General features: G+C 40.1%; 1 protein-coding gene across 1 annotated transcript; it reads right to left on the reverse strand.

The window, feature by feature from the left end:
* Positions 1-11,966: 11,966 nt before the first annotated feature.
* On the reverse strand, positions 11,967-13,931 carry Kcna4 (potassium voltage-gated channel subfamily A member 4). Its single transcript, XM_027422305.2, has one exon. The coding sequence runs from the start codon at positions 13,929-13,931 to the stop codon at positions 11,967-11,969; it is 1,965 nt and encodes a 654-aa protein (XP_027278106.1).
* Between the last annotated feature and the right edge of the window lie 4,616 nt (positions 13,932-18,547).

The following is an 18,547-nucleotide window of genomic DNA, read 5'->3' on the forward strand; positions in this document are numbered from 1 at the left end:
AGGTATTTCTCCAGCAAAATGGCTAGAAACTGAAAAGCTTCCAAATTTAAAGAGAATCCAGGATGCATTTGATTCTAATGGCTTTAATGAAGCAGAATTGAACTAATGTGTCACAAGTCCAAGCAATCCACTTGGCTTTATTTATTTATTTGTTTATTTATTTATTTATTTTTCTTTCCATTTGCTGACCTGACCAAGTGTTTTGGCTTTAAGTAGTAGCAACTTCAATTAAAGATAATGCTTATTTGGCTTGAATGAAGAGTCAAACCAGGGACTCTAATGTAAGTTCTGAGATACTCAGAAAACAAACAAGGTAGTCCTTAAGGCACACTCCACAGAAGAGTAGGCTGTTCTCAAAGCAGTGAGAGCAAGTGAGATCCGAAGATGCTATCTCAACTGCATCTCAATAATGGAAGCCTTACTCCCAAGACAGAAGGTCTAGACAAGGTATGAGGTTTAAAAGGGAAGCTGGCACAAGGTTGCTTTAAGAAGGAGTTTCATTAGGAGACATATATTCACCACCATACTCAGCCATGACCAAGTCTCCAAGGAGGAGAGCATTAGAAATGATAGCTACTAAGTATAACATGAAGGGGTGTCCTAAAGAGACAGACCCTTAGCTGGGCGTTGGTGGCACATCCCTTTAATCCCAGCACTCAGGAGGCAGAGGCAGGTGGATCCCTGTGAGTTCAAGGCCAGCCTGATCTCCAGAGCGAGTGCCAGGATAGGCTCCAAAGCTACACAAAGAAACCCTGTCTTGAAAAACGAGAGAGAGAGAGAGAGAGAGAGAGAGAGAGAGAGAGAGAGAGAGAGAGAGAGAGAGAAAACAAAAGGGATTTTCAGTGGGATCAGGAAGTTTGGTTCATACCATGTGACTTAGCTAGGTTTAAGCTCTCTCACAAGGGGCACTAGGCAGGTACAACAAGCTTACATAACTATAACCTGCAAGGCCACAGCATAGAATGTTTTCTTATCAACTTTCTGTTTCCAAAACAGACTGCAGGGATGGAAGCATGGCCTGCTCTCTGGAAGAGAGAAGAGGGTATATAGAGTTTCTTAAAGCTAACAAGACAGGGTCTTGAAATCAAATGAAAATCTGAGCAAATGCCAGCTATATCTCAGCAATGCAGGCAGTTAGTCCTACAGAAACATTAGAGTTGACTTCACATTCTCTCACTTGGCCAACTGCATAATACAATTCCATTATTTTACCTCACAGAAATAGCCAGCCAAAACAAGCAAGCAAACAAAAATAACTTTTTGCATTTAAGAAGTAAATCTGTGCCCTTATTCGGGTCAGAATTTGTAAAAGCCTTATCAGTTATATTTTTAAAAGAAAATATTCTTATGGGAACAGAAAAATGATGATCTCAGAAATGATACTCGAGATTTTTTAAATGACATTTACTGTTTTTCAGATGTTTCCGATTTGTGTTGTCTTCTTTCACTTCTGTACACACACACACACACACACACACACACACACATATATATATATATATATATATATATATATATATATATTCATCATCATTACCACCACCACCACCACCATCACCATCTGTCCCTATACTTCTTTCTCATTATAATGTTGAGAGGTAAAGGCAGGTGGCTCTGTTAGTTTGAGGCCAGCCTGGTCTACAAAGGAAGTTCCAGCAGAGTCAGGGTTATACAGAGAAACCCTGTCTCAAAACCAAAAGGGAGGAAGAAAGGAAAGAAAGAAAGAAGGTAAATTCTATGGAGGAAATACTTTCTACCCAATCACATCACTATTATTACAGCTTTAATAACTCCCCCCAAAAGTAAGCTATGTCATCTTGAATTTAAAACTATTTACTATGCTGTTGGTTCAGAAGCTATTCCAAAATACGTACATTTCAAGAAACAAAATTTGATTTTTTTAATGGTTTTTTGAGACAGGGTTTCTCTGTGTAACAGCCCTCGCTGTCCTGGAACTCACTCTGCAGATCAGGCTGGCCTTGAACTCATAGAGATCTGCCTGCCTCTGCCTCATGAGTGCTGGGATTAAAGGTGTGGGCCACCACTTCCTGGCAAGATTTGATATTTTATTTTAAAGTGTCATTTATGCATGACAGCCTGGCAGTTGAAGCTCCAGTAAGAAACTAGGCCCTGCCACACATGTAGGTAGCTTCTGAGAGAAGAAGGCATAGGAACAATAGTCAAAAATACTGATTTTTTACAAATTCATTTTACAAAAATGAATCATTCTATATCTCAAAAATTCATTTACCAAGTTGTGACTTTCTGAAAATTCAGTACATCTTGCATAGCCAGCCTGCACTTAAGGAACATCTATGGAAAAAAAATAACTACTGAATGAGAAATCTGCACACAGTTTTTTTCTTCTATTTTTAGCCTGGGTAAAACACCAATAAACATCATCAGAATTATTTTTCCCTTTGATAATACTATACAGTAGTATAAATCTGAAAATCTTCATAATAGACCACTTCATTGTCTTTGCTCGAGCTTCCCAGTCAGAGTTGAAGTCAGTCACAAAGAGACCAACCTAAAAATAGACCGAGTGAGAGGACTATAGCCTGCCTGCTGTCAGCTCCTCACGTTCACCCTGAGTGAAAAATTCAGGTGCTGCCTCTTTGTGTATAAACATCTCCCCTTAAGCAAATCAATATAGCAGTCAAAGCAGAGTTTCAGTAGCCTAATGTATAACACAGGAGGCATTTTAAAAGTTGGCAAATTAACATTTTAACTAGGAATCAAAATGAGACTGATGTATTAGACTTGTTTATGAAGCAAAAGACAATAGACTCCCCTTAATTGTGACTCAATGCCTAATAACTGTATCAGAACAGATTTTATTGTTGTTATTATTATATTTCCTGGTTGTTCCACACCAGCATTGTTTCTACACAGTGCTAAAGCATCTGGGTGAAAAATAAGAGGAAATAATCAGTAATAGACAGAAAAGAGCTAGCATAACAAGACACAACAGACCCATAATGCAGGTGACAGTAGGAGCTCTCTGGATGTGCACTGCTATGACCTGATTTATAAAATAGCAAGACATCTTCTTAAATCACACACAAATAGCCCCCGGCAAGAAATATGTGAACAGAGCATGGCAATGTCCTTCAGATTGTAGTCTCAGGTGGAAGTAATGACATATGACCAGAGGTAGGGTCCTGGAAAGATGGGGGAGCCAAACATTTCCTTTGCCTGTCTCTTAGGCCTTAAAATATGCTTAGTAATCGGATGAAAGATTGAAAAGCAAACAAAAAATGACATCTCTGTATAGTTTACTTTTTCTTTAGACATACATTAGAATCTTCAAACTTAACTAATTACCAAACCCCTCCAGGGAGGCAACAAAATGTTTTCAAGTCAAATGGCTTTTTTTTTTTAATCTCTTGCAAAGGTTATAATGCAACTATGGCTTTTTGAAACTGAATAAGGAGAAAAAATACTTCCAGCATGTGATTACCAACATGTTTTAGCAGTGAAGGTAGGATTTACCTCCTGTGACACCAGACTAATCTCTGAGAGTGACACCATAGGGGTACAAGGAGGAAATGGCAGTTCCTGAAGAGAACTGCTCCCATCTAAAGATTCCTCTCTATCTCTTGAGAGAATAAAAATAGGCTGGCATCCCAAGATGACTCACACCTTGAGATACTGTATGGTGCTTCATGCTTATCTATCTAATCTAACCATTTCTTTCTTACACTGCCCGGGAGCCTGTGAAATATGTGGATTCTGGTAGTGAAATGACACATCTTCTCTGTGTGGATGAAAAGTAGTCACTGCAACAGCTAAACCATATGACAGCATATGACAGCAGACTTCTAATTAGGTTGCACAACTTTTATGATTTCTCCATTCCTCTAAGTATTACACACAAGCAATAACCGACATAAACATATCATACAACTCTGTGTTAGTGATGTTCATTCCCAGGGCTTCTGTAGATTATTTGGCTCAGTTTCAATGCATGACCAGTGCCCAAGTGTCAGTCATTTAAAGATGTGAGAATCCCCTTCTCAGAGTGAAAAGGTGAGTTTCATCCTTATTTTGCAGCAGCAGGTGTAGCTTTTGTATGTAAGTGTTCTGGGAGCTCAAAAGAGAATTGTAACAGTGGAACATGCACATCCATATGCCTACTCTAGGAGATGAATATGCTCTTCTGGATAGCTTGGGCTAGCAAAAAAATAACTATTATGAAATGCAGTTGTTTTTAGACTGATCTATCTAATCATTCCAACAAATTGATGACTTCATTTAGGTATCACTCCTTGCTTCTTGCCCACCTGCCTCCTACTCCACCTGTCTCTCAGTTGGCTCTGGTCCTAGATCCTGATTCTGTTCTGGAAGAAACTGGTCAAGAACTTTGAGGTCACTTTAAGATACTTGGAAAAGGTACCCTAATATTCCACTAGTATCTGTTGACTGTGTTACAGAGAACAAGTACATTTTTGTGTTGTATTTTGTAGTTACTAGAGTTAGTTTAAAAACAGACCACAAACAAATGCTGCAAAAAAAGGCATCAAATACACATGTCATCATCCAGTCAATGCATAAGTGCCTTTTACTATGTTAGAAAGCCAAAATGTTTATAGGAAGCCTACCAATAAATATAATATTGAAAGTCAAGAAAGGGAACACAAAAAATGCAAAGGGGTTGCATGATACCTTCAGGAAGAATGAATAAATATGTGACCATTTCTAGGCTAAATCTCTTTCCAAATCAATAGTTTTGATTATATGTTGCAACCTCCAAATAACTTAATTTCTTAAAATAGTTATCAAGAGATATGCCTGATGTTAATAAGATAATGTGAGGCTTGGTATGTCTAACTACTCTTTTCTTAAATCTCATTCTCTTATTAAGAAAATCAACCTAAAATTGAAAACTTCTGTGAGACGGACAGCTAGTTTACTTAAGGGCTGCTCCTAGGAGGTCAAATGCATTCCAGTGAATGACACACACCCAAGAATAGACAGCACTAATGGGCTTGATATTTTTAATGTAGGCACAAAATTGGATAGCTATGGAATGGGAGATAGATCTGGGAGGAGATGGGGGAGGGGTAAATATGATCAAAATACAATGTATGAAATTCTCAATAATTAATAAAAATATTTTTAAATAGATACTAAGTTATTTAAATTCTGCTTCAACCAGAAAGGGCTAATAAGCAAATAAATTTTAAACCAAAGGCATTCCGTAGGGAGTCTATAACCTCTTCACAGACATCGGACATCGGTCCAAAGACAGACTCATTAATTATTTCCTACTCTCTCTGGTAGCAACTGAAAGCATCATTTGGATCATGATCCCTACCATTGAGAAGGAAAAGAAAGACTCACTCAGGTGCTATCAATGCCATGAGTGTTCTTTGGGGAAATCACCAATCCATTCAAGTACAAGCTTATTCGGTCTATAAATAGAGCAGCGTGGATCTTCCAAGTTAGCTAATATGGTCCTTATCATGACTGAGTACGAATTCGGATAATTATCACCTGGACTTATGAGAGAGCCTGTATTCTCTATCTATTTTATGTGAATGCCTTCACAGACTAAGAGACATTAAAAATGTAAAACATTTTTAATGTTATAGTTAAACTTCGGACAATTGAGGAAAAAATATCAAGCAACAGTTATAAGGAAAACACAGAAAGACAATAGCTTTAGATACGTCTGTTTCCAGAGAATGCTAGGTATATCCACAATTCCTTTCCATGTGCATCTTTTATAGAGTAAAAATAATATGCCTAAAAATAAACATTTTGCAGTGTCTCATAAAAAAAGAATTAAGCTTTCCTCCTGAGATAGATACTCCATATCCCTGTATCCCATAGGACTCCTCAGAGGCTAACTCTAATGTCATTGAAAGCCTAAGACACAAAATCCAACCTAAAGTTTAAAGAAATGTTTTTTAATCCTCAAATATCACCACTTCTCCAGAATGCATATTTTTCGACTAGTGCAAAATTTCACCTTTCTGCTTTAGACTGTCTTTTTGCAATTTCTCAGACTACTCATTAGCTTATACATAGTTTGTCCTAACAAAGGAAGAATAAGAAATGCATTATACATGTCACATAAATGGATGATATGGAAATGTGATTCTTTTAAAACAAAATTATTTGGTTCAGCTTTAGTTGATACTCACAGACTCTGTTTATGTAACTGCTTTTATAAGTGATGGACCTCCAATAACCAGTAACTTAATAAACTATGGATTTCCAATAATCAGTAACTTAAGAAGCTTTGGACCCACAACAACCAGTCACTAAGTAAGCTATGAATCCCCAATAACCAGAAACTTAAGAAGCTATGGACCCAAATAATCAATAACTTAAGAAGCTGTGGACCGCTAATAACTAGAAACTTAAGAAGCCACGGACCCTAATAACCAGTAACTTAAGAAGTTGTGGACAAAAATAACGTTTGTTCTCTTGATACATGGAAAATTGAAAAGAATCAAGCACGTTTCTACATAATATTAATGTATAGAAGAAGAGAAACCACCTCCTATACTTAGTGAGTTTTCCTAAGTGAACACTGAGAGTACTGCTAAAGTGGGTTAACATGTCATCTGATATTTCACAGAAGATTTTACCTTGTATAATTGATCCATAGCTAGTTTCTGTTTTACACCTTCTATAGCAGTCACCTCTTCATTATCTATGAAAACCACAGGAAGTATGACAAAATTGTCCTGTGTATTTCATATTTAACCCTGGTTAATTTCCTGCACTGGCTCACCAGACTTAGCTACACAGTTATGGCTTGCTTATTTTCTGAGTTATGGTATGCTTTCTCTTTTCTTTACATAGTGTTTCTTTTTTGTTTCTGTTTCTGTTTCTGTTTTGTTTTCTTGAGTCAAGGTATTGATGATATGTAGCCCTGAAACCACTTGTGTAGCCCAAACTGATCCTGAGCTGGTGGCCTTCCTGACTCAGATTCTCAAGTACTGGGATTAAAGGCATGTGACACTATGTTCTGATCTTCACACTCTATTAATGTACCCTTTTATGGTTTTGCATTTTTCCAAACTGTCTATATATCAATAAAAAATAGAATTCAGATGCTGAGTAAAGGCAGTCCCAGATGACAAACCAACTATGAATAAGCTACAAAATAGACCATTCCCAGGACAGAAAGCAAGAATTAATTAACTATTTTGGATCAAATATCAAAGTCATATAGATATTGGTGACCTCTATATAAATTTACATTTCAAGACACCAGTGACAGCAAATAGATACAAACTAGAGCTTAGGTCAGTCCCACTGTGTCTCATGAATTGGAGAACATGATTTGCAGAATGATAAGGCTTCATTTTGGAACAGGGAATTGACCTTATAAATCCACTCTGATCTTGAAATCTGAATGAAGAATGGTTGACTCCCCTTAGGGCCTCAGTTGATAAACGTGCTATGATCTTCAAAGCTACCAAGTCATGCCTGGGGGTTAATCTTTCTTCCTCTCCCCCAAAATAATCATATTTTCTGAACCTCAAATTGGGCCAGATGGCCTGATACATATTAGCATACTTTTATAAAGAAGATACTGTGAGAAATCAAGACTGCTATGGAAACAGACAACGAAGCCAGAAATAAAATTCCTATCACAGTCCTAATCTTAATTTACTTTTTAGAAGTACATATTCCCATTTATTGAAAAAATATCTTTGGTTTCTTCAATCTTGAACAACAACAACAACAAAAAATACTCCATCAGCCTTCATTCAAATAGGAACTTAGATTCCAGTATTAGAAAGCAAGATTGTGGTCTAACCTAGGGAAGCTACATTGGTCTGGAAAATTCTATACTTAGAATCAAGTTTCTTTTCAGCAGGAAAACCAAGAGGTACCTTTTGTCCATATCAAATGTCCCTTGCAGAATTCAGAATGACTTTTGGGTCAAGAAGATTTCCTGGAACAGGCCCTTTTATCACTGAATGACAGCCCATAACCATTCTAAACTGTATCAATAAAAAAAGACACAAAATATCCATTACACTCTGCATGGTGCACATGAGCCCATCACCATAGGAACACTTTTTAAAATGTAAACAAAATCTCTATGTATATTTCCACTCTACTTCATAATAACATTAATATGACAGATGCACCAATGCCCTGAAAATGAGAAATGGACAACCCCATTTTTGAGTCTGTTGAAAAGCAAGGTCCTGCTGTTATTATTTAAATTAGTTGAAAATCATTTCCCATTGATTACTAATGATATTTTATGAACTAGGACAATACTTGTGTTAACCCTATATTCTCCTTGGCTGTATCTTATTCATAGGTTGGGTTCTACTTAAATACATGCATGCTTAATGAAAGGGTTTTCTGTTTTGTTTTACAAAGCTTTAATGGTTCAATGTGAGACAAACTAGACAAGAAAAGTGAAAAAAGTGCTTGCAAAGTACTACATATAAAATAATTTTCCAGCACAGGTCAGAATACCATGACAACACTGATCTTCAACAAAGTAAAAAATAAAAACATTTACTTACCAACCTTCACTTGTATGTATTCAACTGGAGACAAAGGAGGTGTATTTCATTAATTTAATGCCTTCTCTTTATAAGTTTGTAGAATAATGAGCTTCAAAATACATCCTATTAATCCAGTTTAGTTTATATTTTAAAATTCTCAAACTCCTGCTTTTTCAGTTAATGTTACAATGATTACAAATATTATGCTGTTGTTACTTAAAGAAAATACCTAACCTTTACAGATTATGTTATCATCTCAATGGGGTATTTAGTTAAATCAAAATAGTCTTATCAACTCCATGGTAGAATTTGGGTACTAAAAAGGACAAAATAAAAATGTACCCTAACATTCCAATTTTTATTTTTCAAATGAAGTAAAGAAACAATGAAATCTAAGAATCAAATGATAGTCTGTCCACAGTTCTCATGATCCCCTGAGTCAGCTATCACTCCTCTGGCACCCTCTCCCTATCACAGAAATGAAAAGAATATCTGTCCTTCCTTTCTTCCCCACAACCATTACACATCACTGCTTCCTTTCCAAGAACTTACAAGAAATAATAGTGTGTTCCCCTGTGAAAGGATCCTGATTAAGGTGACATTCAGACAGTGTGATCTAGTTAATGTCATCTGAAAAGGACCTCTGATCCCAAGCATCTTGATCTTGAATGGGATCACTTCTCTTTTTCTTCCCCATAGTGTGAACCTGTATAGATTTCAAACCTGTATAGTGGCATCTAAGAAAATAGTTTCCTAAGTCAGTTTACACAGCAGCATTCTCCTGGGTAGGAAATATTCACAAAGGTTCTAAAGTACTTTGCATAACTTGAATTTGGGACTCACTGTCAATTCACAGCTTAGCTGAATAGCTGACTTCCACAGAAGAGCTACATGTAGAAATCCCCACCCCCCAAGGCAACGGGGCCTAAAAGCTTTCCTCTCAAGGTAGAATTGATCCATGCACCTTAAGATAAATGCATCTTGAATGGAGGAAAACACACTTTGAATAGCGGTCTAATATTTGGTTTGAAAGAACATAACTGACAGTTCAATCAGTTTCCAAAACAAACAAACAAACAAACCTCTCTGTGAGATAAAGGAAACTTCAGGATTCTTAATTATCTGTAGTTTACAAAGTCTCAAAATTATTATTAAATATGTTTCCCTCTTTGTCACAGACAAAGCATTGCTGTTACTTCTGCAAAATACTCAATGGATGCTCTATGTTAGAGAAGCAGCGTTAATTGATTTAGAAAATATATCAATGCATATTAATGCATAGAAAACATGCATTAAACTCAACATTTCAAAGTTTCCAAGCTTCCTTTGTTTTCTCAAATCCTATGGTTTCACATGCTTTCCTGATCATAAAAAAAAAATGAGGTATGGACATGTTTAAGTGATTTTGCAAAGGGATTGTGACCATGCATGTCAAAGGCTCATTACATTTTGCTCTAATACAATGTATTAGAATCAGAATGTCATTTCTGGAATCCTGATCACAAAGTGACACCATGTCTCTCAATCACCTCCGCTGCTTGCTGTCTTTCCTTCTCCTTGTGGAGTTCCAGCAAAATGCTTCCCTATGAGTACAGACAAAAGACAGGGAGAGAGGAATTGATTGACTAGAATTCTTTTCACTTCAAATACCATTAAAGGAGAGGTAGACAATATCCAATGGTTTCCTGCGCCAAAAGTATTTGAGAAAACCAATGATAAGGGTGGTGTAAGGTGTTTCTTTTGTTGTTTATTTTTGGTTTGTTGGTTTTTTCCAATTTGTCAAGTTTGAATGAAATGCAGAATGAAATGGTGGGTACAGGATTTTCCCATAAGTTTCAGGGCAACTTTGGTAAAGAAGATTGTGTTTTGTTTTATCTGGATATATATATATATATATATATATATATATATATATATATATATACATATATATATATATATATATGAGAGTAAGTCTTATGTGTTTATACTGAGTGCTCTGAGCTATCTTTCATGGTGATACAGTGGTGCAAGGCTCATCACTTGGTGCTCCAGCAAATTCAAGAATACCTCTTTTAAGTTAAATGGAAGTGTAGTACTCCAAAACCCCCAGTGATAGATGTGATATTGATTCCAGTGGCAATGAGAAAACCAAATGTTCTAAAACCATTTCCCTCTAGCTCAGTGTTAGCAGAATGCTGTAGCATTTAAGGTGAACTCCCCATATTTTGTGTTTTGGGGTTTTTTGGCTGTTTATAGCTGCACACATACACACATACACAAAATGAACATAAATCTAGCATTTTGTTGCATATTTAATAAAAAAGACCTTAAGCCATAATTGCTGTAGCTGCTGGGTGCCTTAATTCTTCAAGAATTCTTTCTGTGCATGCAATAACTTTGGTTAATTTATTCTGGAATTAAAAGGCATAAGAGTATTTAAAATAGTATGGTTTCTGAAGCATCGTTGTATCAAACCAATTTCAAAAGATTCAGTTGTTGAGTTTACTTCATAGTCCCTTTGTAGATCAGTTGTTCAGATTTTAAAACAGGAATCGTGTGCTGTTCTCTGTGTGGTCATTAGTCTCACAAAAGGAAAAGAATGATAAAATAAGACTAAGAAACCATTCTTCCAATGATTGTCATTGAACTGATTGGTACATTAGTAAACATTCACAGTATGAAGTCTCTCTCGTTCTTCAGCATAGAAAGTAGTGCAAAAGAAAAAAAATTCCAGTCTTACAACCTGTGAACAAAACGTGTTACATTTCCTCCAGAATGTTAGGCATTTGCTATTATACCTCCTCAAAATTAATAATAAAATATAATCAATTTCTAAAGGCCCCTGCAGCCTTTTCAAAAGTTAATTTCCAGTTAAAAATAAACTTTAATTAAATCCAAGATTAAATTGTGACCTATATTCTATTAAATAATTTACTTTCTCTTTCTTTCTACACAGTAATTCTTACAATTTCTAAAAAAACAACTACAGAATCCAAAGACATAGGAGATGTTATTAAAACACTGATAAAAGACTGCTCAAATTCATCAGTTCTTACATAGTAAATACTTCAGAATGCCAACTTTTCCAATCACAGCACAATTCCCAACAATGTTGACAATTTACTTACACACCCGTGTGCACACACACTCTAACACACACACACACTCTAACACACACACACACACACACACACACACACTCCTCAGGACCATCTTTACTATTAACATCTTTTCCCATTATGTGCAAAATTCTTGCATTCTATTAAAAAATATAAAGATAAATCTGCTCTATTTAAGCCTCCCTCTTCTCCAAGATGTATCATTTATTTGATATGCAATACAAATTTAGTCACAATTATGCCGTGTATTACCATTAAACAGTGTACTACTGTATGCAGTGCAATCATTTGCATATTTCATTTTCATAACTGCACTCTCTATGCATGAATATATTTGGAGATGTGGGGAGCAGTGGCAGGTGGAGAAAGCGCTTCACACATCGGTCTCCACCGCTTTTGCGTTAGAACAGTTGTTTTTATCTGTCTCGCTATCATCCCCCTTTCCCTGACACTTCTCTTCCCTTCCACACAAAGATTCCTTGACCCCTTCTTCCATCTCTAGATACTCTGACTTGTCCCCTAGGGATGAAGAAGTTGAACTCCGAAATTTCTTGAGCAAATTAGAAGGGAGGTATGGGCAACTGACTGCATTTTGTGTCAGCTGGGTCTGTTCCTCATTTTCAGTCTCTCTGTGGTAGAAATAGTTAAAGTTAGACACAATCACCGGCACAGGCAAAGCAATGGTTAAGACACCCGCAATGGCACACAGGGACCCCACAATCTTTCCTCCCACTGTGATGGGCTTCATGTCCCCATAGCCCACAGTTGTCATGGTTACCACAGCCCACCAAAACGCATCCGGGATGCTTTGGAAATGGGTAGTGGGTTCATCTGCCTCTGCAAAATACACAGCACTGGAAAAGAGAATGACCCCAATGAAGAGGAAAAAGATCAGAAGGCCCAGTTCCCGCATGCTGGCTCTGAGGGTGTGGCCCAGGATCTGCAGGCCTTTGGAGTGTCTGGAGAGTTTGAAGATCCGGAATACTCGAACTAGACGAATGATCCTGAGGATGGCAAAGGACATGGCCTGCTGCTGCTGACCATTGCCACCTCCTTGCTGCTGGGCCAGATCAGTGCCCAGAGTGATGAAGTAAGGCAAAATGGAGACGATATCAATGATGTTCATGATGTTTTTGAAGAAGAGAGCTTGGCTGGGACAAGCAAAGCATCGAACCACGAACTCAAAGGAAAACCACACAATACACACTGTCTCCACGATGAAGAAAGGGTCATTGAATATTGTGTGCCCTGAGTTGTCCAGGTGGGGTGCCGATGTGTCATTCAACAACCTGCTGTGCCCACCTGCACTCAGGGCCATGATGAGATCCCTATCATCCCGGAACTCTGGCAAGGTTTCCAGGCAAAAAATGACAATGGAGATTAAGATGACCAGGACAGATACAATGGCTATGCCCCTGGCAGGGCTAGAACTCTCCGGATATTCAAAGAGAAGCCAAATCTGTTTTTTAAATTCGTTCTCTGGCAGAGCCCTGTCCTCCTCTTCTCTCACAAAGCCCTCATCCTCCCGGAACTTGAGCAGGGCTTCCTCTCCCAACTGATAGAACTTCACCTCCTCAGTGAAGATATCAAAGGGCACATTGACTGGCCTCTTCAGACGGCCTCCTGACTGGTAATAATATAAAATGGCGTCAAAGCTGGGTCGGTTCCTATCAAAAAAATACTCATTGCGCAAAGGGTCGAAGTACTGAGTCCTCTTCTCAGGGTCTCCCAGCAGAGTTTCTGGAAACTGGGCCAAAGTTTTCATTTGGGTTTCAAAGCGTAGACCGGACACATTTATCACCACACGTTCACAGCAGTCACTGTAGCGGACTGAACTGTAGCCACCACCACCTCCATCATCCTGTGGCAGCAGGTCTGTGTACGAACACCCATCCCCATGGTCATCTTCACTATAGTAAAACCTTCCCTCCTCTTCCTCCTCTTCTTCCTCCTCCTCGTCTTCCTCTTCCTCACTCAGCTCCCTCAGGATCTTCTCTTCAGAGCCACTGGGCATCAGGTCTGAGCAATGAGGAAAACTGCTCTGCCGATGGTGGAGTTTCTTCTTTTCAGTTCGCTGACGCCTCCTCCTCCGACTACCTCGGCTACCTTGAGGATCATGGGAGGAGTAGGCCCCACGCATCTGGTGGTGATGGTGGGGACCGCCACCAGAACCCCCAGTACCTTCCACAGCAGCCGTGGCAGCTGCCACAGCAGCAGCTGCAGCTGCCCTGGAGTGAGCAAGTCTCTCCCGCTCACGGGCCCGGGCCTGGGCGGCATAACCATAAGGCATATGACTGTTGCACCCTGAGCTCTCTGCACTCACCATTGCAACCTCCATGGTGGTGGTTTTGGGAAATGGCTAGTTCCAGTTGTAAGAGAAGAAGAAAGAAAAATAGGGCAGCTTATTTTCTTACCAAATTAAGGTAAGTTTGGAAGCCTTAAGCAGATTGCCTGGAAGACTTAGGATATTTTCAGTACAACTTTGCATTTTCTGTTTTTAAATCAGCACACCCCATGCTCCTTCTTCTCAGAGATTCAGCGTTGCTTTCCAGAGCTTGGCTAGTCTAGACAACAGCCTAGTGCTCCTCAAACATAAGTCATGAAATGTTGCGGTCTCCCAAACACCTACGTGTTTTGGGGTAGATGTTCAAATCTGGAAGTATGTCTGGGATGCGCTGGGTGATGACGCTACAAGACTCAAAGGCAGCAAGTATCTGACAGCCAGAAGTTGTGCCTAGAAAATGAAATATAATTTTCTGCATGGAAATTGTCCAAAACCCAGTCCATCCAATTTAAATAAAATGCAAATAAGTCTTTAGTCTTAGCACTTGCCGTGTAGTGTTGGCTTGACCCATGTTAAGATGTGCCTTAGAATATGTCCAACCATTGCTGCTCAGTCTATGAGGAAGATTTCCCAGGCTCTCTCTAAGATCATCAAAGGCTTCATGGACCCACAGACAACGCCAAGTGGTAGATAGAGGCAAAGACCTTGGAAGGCAGAGAGGGTGGAAGATGAGGCTCCAGCAGAGGCAAATCCAGCTCTGAGGTCTCCATAGAAATCAGGAAATGAAGAACATTCTTTGGCTAACTCATTCAGAAGAAGCACTTCACCTGAGGAGGGGTGGGAAACAAGCACAGGAGAAAAATAAAAAGAAGCAAAGCATAGAGAGCAAACAGCCCTTTACTCTACACGCACGGCTTCTCTTGTCCTCAGGCCAATTGGGAGGCACACACCAGGAGACCATAACTTTTCAAGAGCACAGGGCAGGCTGCTCTAAAATCTCTCCCACTCAACATCCATCTTGCTTTCTTCTTTGTTTATTAGTTCAGCTCCGTCTATTTTTTTTTTTTGTGGCAACTCATTTGCTTCTGTCCATTCTCAACCCACATGGTTCTTGCTTTTCTCTGCCCCTTCACCAATGCCAGGTTTTAATTCTCACTAGCATCCTCTTCATTCCACAACAGCAATGCTGTGAGTTTACAGCTGTTTCCATTATTCATTTATCTCAAGGAATTCTCTTTCAATTTTTTCACTCATAAAATGTTGCTGAATTAAGCACCCTTAAAAAAACAATTTTCTTCAGTTTAGATTCAAACTACTTGAATGAACATCAGTTACCTCATCTATAAAGTGTAAACAAGAGAATCCATTCCCTCCACTCCACCTTTGGAAGGACCAACTGAGATCATGGATGCTATTAGGATAGCACACTATCTTGCATATAATGAATGGCAATGAATATGACAGTTATGGATAACACAGCATTAAACTGTATTGTCACCTATCCACCCACTCCCAAAATTCACATTCTTTGTCACTGTCTGAAGTGGGGAAGGACAGAACTTGAACACATCCAAGGTACTACTACGACAGTCACCAATGCCTGTAAGAATCTGCATCTCACATTCTCTGAGTCCATGAAACATTCCCCTGTTGTTTGTTTCTCTACTCCAGCTTCCTGAACACTCCCTACCACCCACGTCCTAGACGCAAACCCCAGTTCCCACATTGCTTAGTAACTATCTCCTCTCCTTGAAACCTCCATGTTCACCTGCTATACTCCTCTGAAATATGTGGATCTTGCCCTTGAAGTACACACTTTACCCCCTTTTAATTTAATCCTGCTCTCTCATTCTCCAATTCACCCCACAATTTTTTGGCAGACCCCAATCTGTCCTGCCATCACCTCCTGGCCCTCTTTTCTTTTCTCTCCTAAATCCATTGGATTCATCTCCTCAGCCAGGACTTCGGAAATCTTCTGCCCCTAACTTGTCTCCTCCTGCTTCTTCCGAGAAGTCTTCTAAGAATACAGGAAATGACCCAAAGAATGGGAAAGGATGGTAACAGGTAGAATTCAGGACATCCTCTAGCTTCTATTACTGGAAACACTTGGACAGCATGAGAGCATTGGCTTTCTGAAGCCATTAACAAGATCCCACCCTTGAGCACCTGCTGCTCTTTGCTGTTGGTGTCAGTCCCATAACTTAAATGACAATCAGGGAAATGGCAAACAGAGGGTATCTCACATGCATATATCCTTGATTAGACAAAAAAAAAAAAGAAAATACACCTCAGCAGTTATCCCTGGTGACATCCCCTCCTCTGTCTTACATTCAGATGTGTTTACCATGGAGAAGTCTCCACACCTTTCTTATAAAACTGTCCTATAGCTACATTCACTGTGGCATGTCAGCCAACATTTGGCATAGTCCAAATAGCCTGAGAATTTGTTCAACTTCTCAACACCCACAAACAGCTTGCATAGATATCACTTAAGTAAGTCCCGAGTAACTGACATGCTCAAATATTTACAAATATGCAGATGCCTCTCCTACCCAAAAGTCATGAATTAGAGGGTCTTACAGATCACTGTTAATTCTACTAGCCCTAGAACTACCTTCTTTCTGCCCCACAGCAAATGCTTCCTTATTCATTTATTTATTTAGGCTTGTTAATTACCATTTTTCTAATTCACTCTTACACATTCCAAAAGCAAACTGTGTTTCTTTTAATTGTCTCCTAGTTGCCTCACTCTGCTAGAGTGACAGAAAGAAGGAAAGGGAGAAGGGAGGGATGGAGAGGAGGAGGGAGGAGTGGTGAAAGGGGAGATGAAAGAAAGAAAGAAAGAAAGAAAGAAAGAAAGAAAGAAAGAAAGAAAGAAAGATGGAAATGAAGAAAGAAAGGAAGGGAAAGGAAGGAAGGAAAGAAAGAAAGATGGAAAGAAAGAAAGAAAAAAGGATAAATCCACGAAACCATTTTTCCCCAACAAATCCAACTGTTTAAACATCTCTCTTTCTCCAGGTATTCTTAGGAGAATGAAACATACTTTATGCAAGAGACCTTTTCAGGGTTTCCTCCCTCCTTTCCTAGCACCAATAAACTAATAGGATTTTTGCAAGGCACCTATTCCTGTCTCTATGTTCCCAAACACCAGCCAAGCATCCCTCTTCTCCTCTTATCCAACAAGAGCAAGACTGTTTTCCTCTCTAGATGCTTGTTTCTGCTACTGTGTTAGGGTGGTACCTGAACCAAATCTGAGAGAAGGGCAGAAAGAAAGGCGACAAAATTAACAATTAAAAAGGTGATAAAATCAGAAAAGTCAACACCATAAGAAACACATCCTTCAACGCACACCATTTATCCAGTCCCTGTGGACTGCTCAAACACTGAAAATGCATGCCATACTAATGTTGGGAGAGGCAGCAATACAGACCCGCTCATCAGCTGTTCGCAAAGGAGAGGAACGGTGAGGCTGGGATCAGGCAAAATGAAAACGATGCTGAATCTAAACCCCACCTCATTGGGGAACGACATCTTTAATTGAGCTCTGGCCTCCAGACCTGGGTTCCCGCTCGGGCACATTAAGCAGAGCGCACTCGCCCCATCCCCTGGGTTGCCCCCCGGAGCGCAGCGTTGCATCTGCACCTCCCTTCTCCCACCTCCTGGTTTATTTTTAACCGCCTTCCATTCATGTCCTTCTGTCACATTCTCGATATTATTTATTGCTCAAATGTCCACAGTTTCTCAGCAGCCAAAAGAGGGTGGAGGAAAGATAAGAAAGGTATCATACTTACCGTTCCCAGCAAGTGAGAAAAATAAAAACAGAGAAAATTCCCCTGGTGATTTGTTTTCCCCCTTCAAGCTGCAACAGCTGGAGGAGGGGCAGAATCATGGGGGTGGGGGAGCAGTACAAGAAATCACTCGGATTTGGCAGGTGGAGGCTCCCAAATATCCACGGAACAAGTTCTGTCGCCTTGGCCAGGGGTGGGGAGTGGGGGGTGTCACAGAGTCCTCGTTACTGGAGACCAGAGGTGGGGATTAGGGACGCTCCAAGGTAGACCCCGGAGATTCCTGGTTCCTCTGGAGTTCAGCAGAGCAGACCTAGGCTGGGAACGGCAGTCAAGGTTCCCCCGAAAAAGACTCAAAATCCTAGACAGCAGCGATCACTTGTTAAGCCTGGATTCCTTCTCCAGTATCCATCCCAGTCTTGCTCTCTAGCTGGCTGCAGGAGCAGCACACGCCTCCCCTGGCTGCCAGAGCGCACGGGCGGGGGCGGGGCCAGGCCAGGCCGAGGGTGTGGCCTTTGAGGCTGTCACCCTGGGCGCCTCCCCGCGTGGCTGGGCGGGCACAGTCACGACGCTGCGACCCCACCCGTCGGCCCAGCCCCCACGACTGCTTAGCTCCTGGAAACCGTCCCAGGAACACTTGACTATCCCCAAGCGAGGAGCAAATCCCGGAGACAGATGTGTCCCGCAGGAGCTGGAATAGAAGTCCAGGACCACAGCACAGGTGCCACTAGAGAAACTGGGAGAGGGACTTCGATGGGAGATGCAGTCCAGAAAATTGGGGCGGCTTGGGGCGGCTTCCCTCCCTACCCTTATCTTTCTTCATCTGCCCTGGCACCGGTCCTCTGTTTCCTGCCAGAATGTGCAGAAGTAGGGCTCAGGTGCATC

Source organism: Cricetulus griseus, chromosome 6, assembly GCF_003668045.3.
Source record: "Cricetulus griseus strain 17A/GY chromosome 6, alternate assembly CriGri-PICRH-1.0, whole genome shotgun sequence".
Taxonomy (NCBI): domain Eukaryota; kingdom Metazoa; phylum Chordata; class Mammalia; order Rodentia; family Cricetidae; genus Cricetulus; species Cricetulus griseus.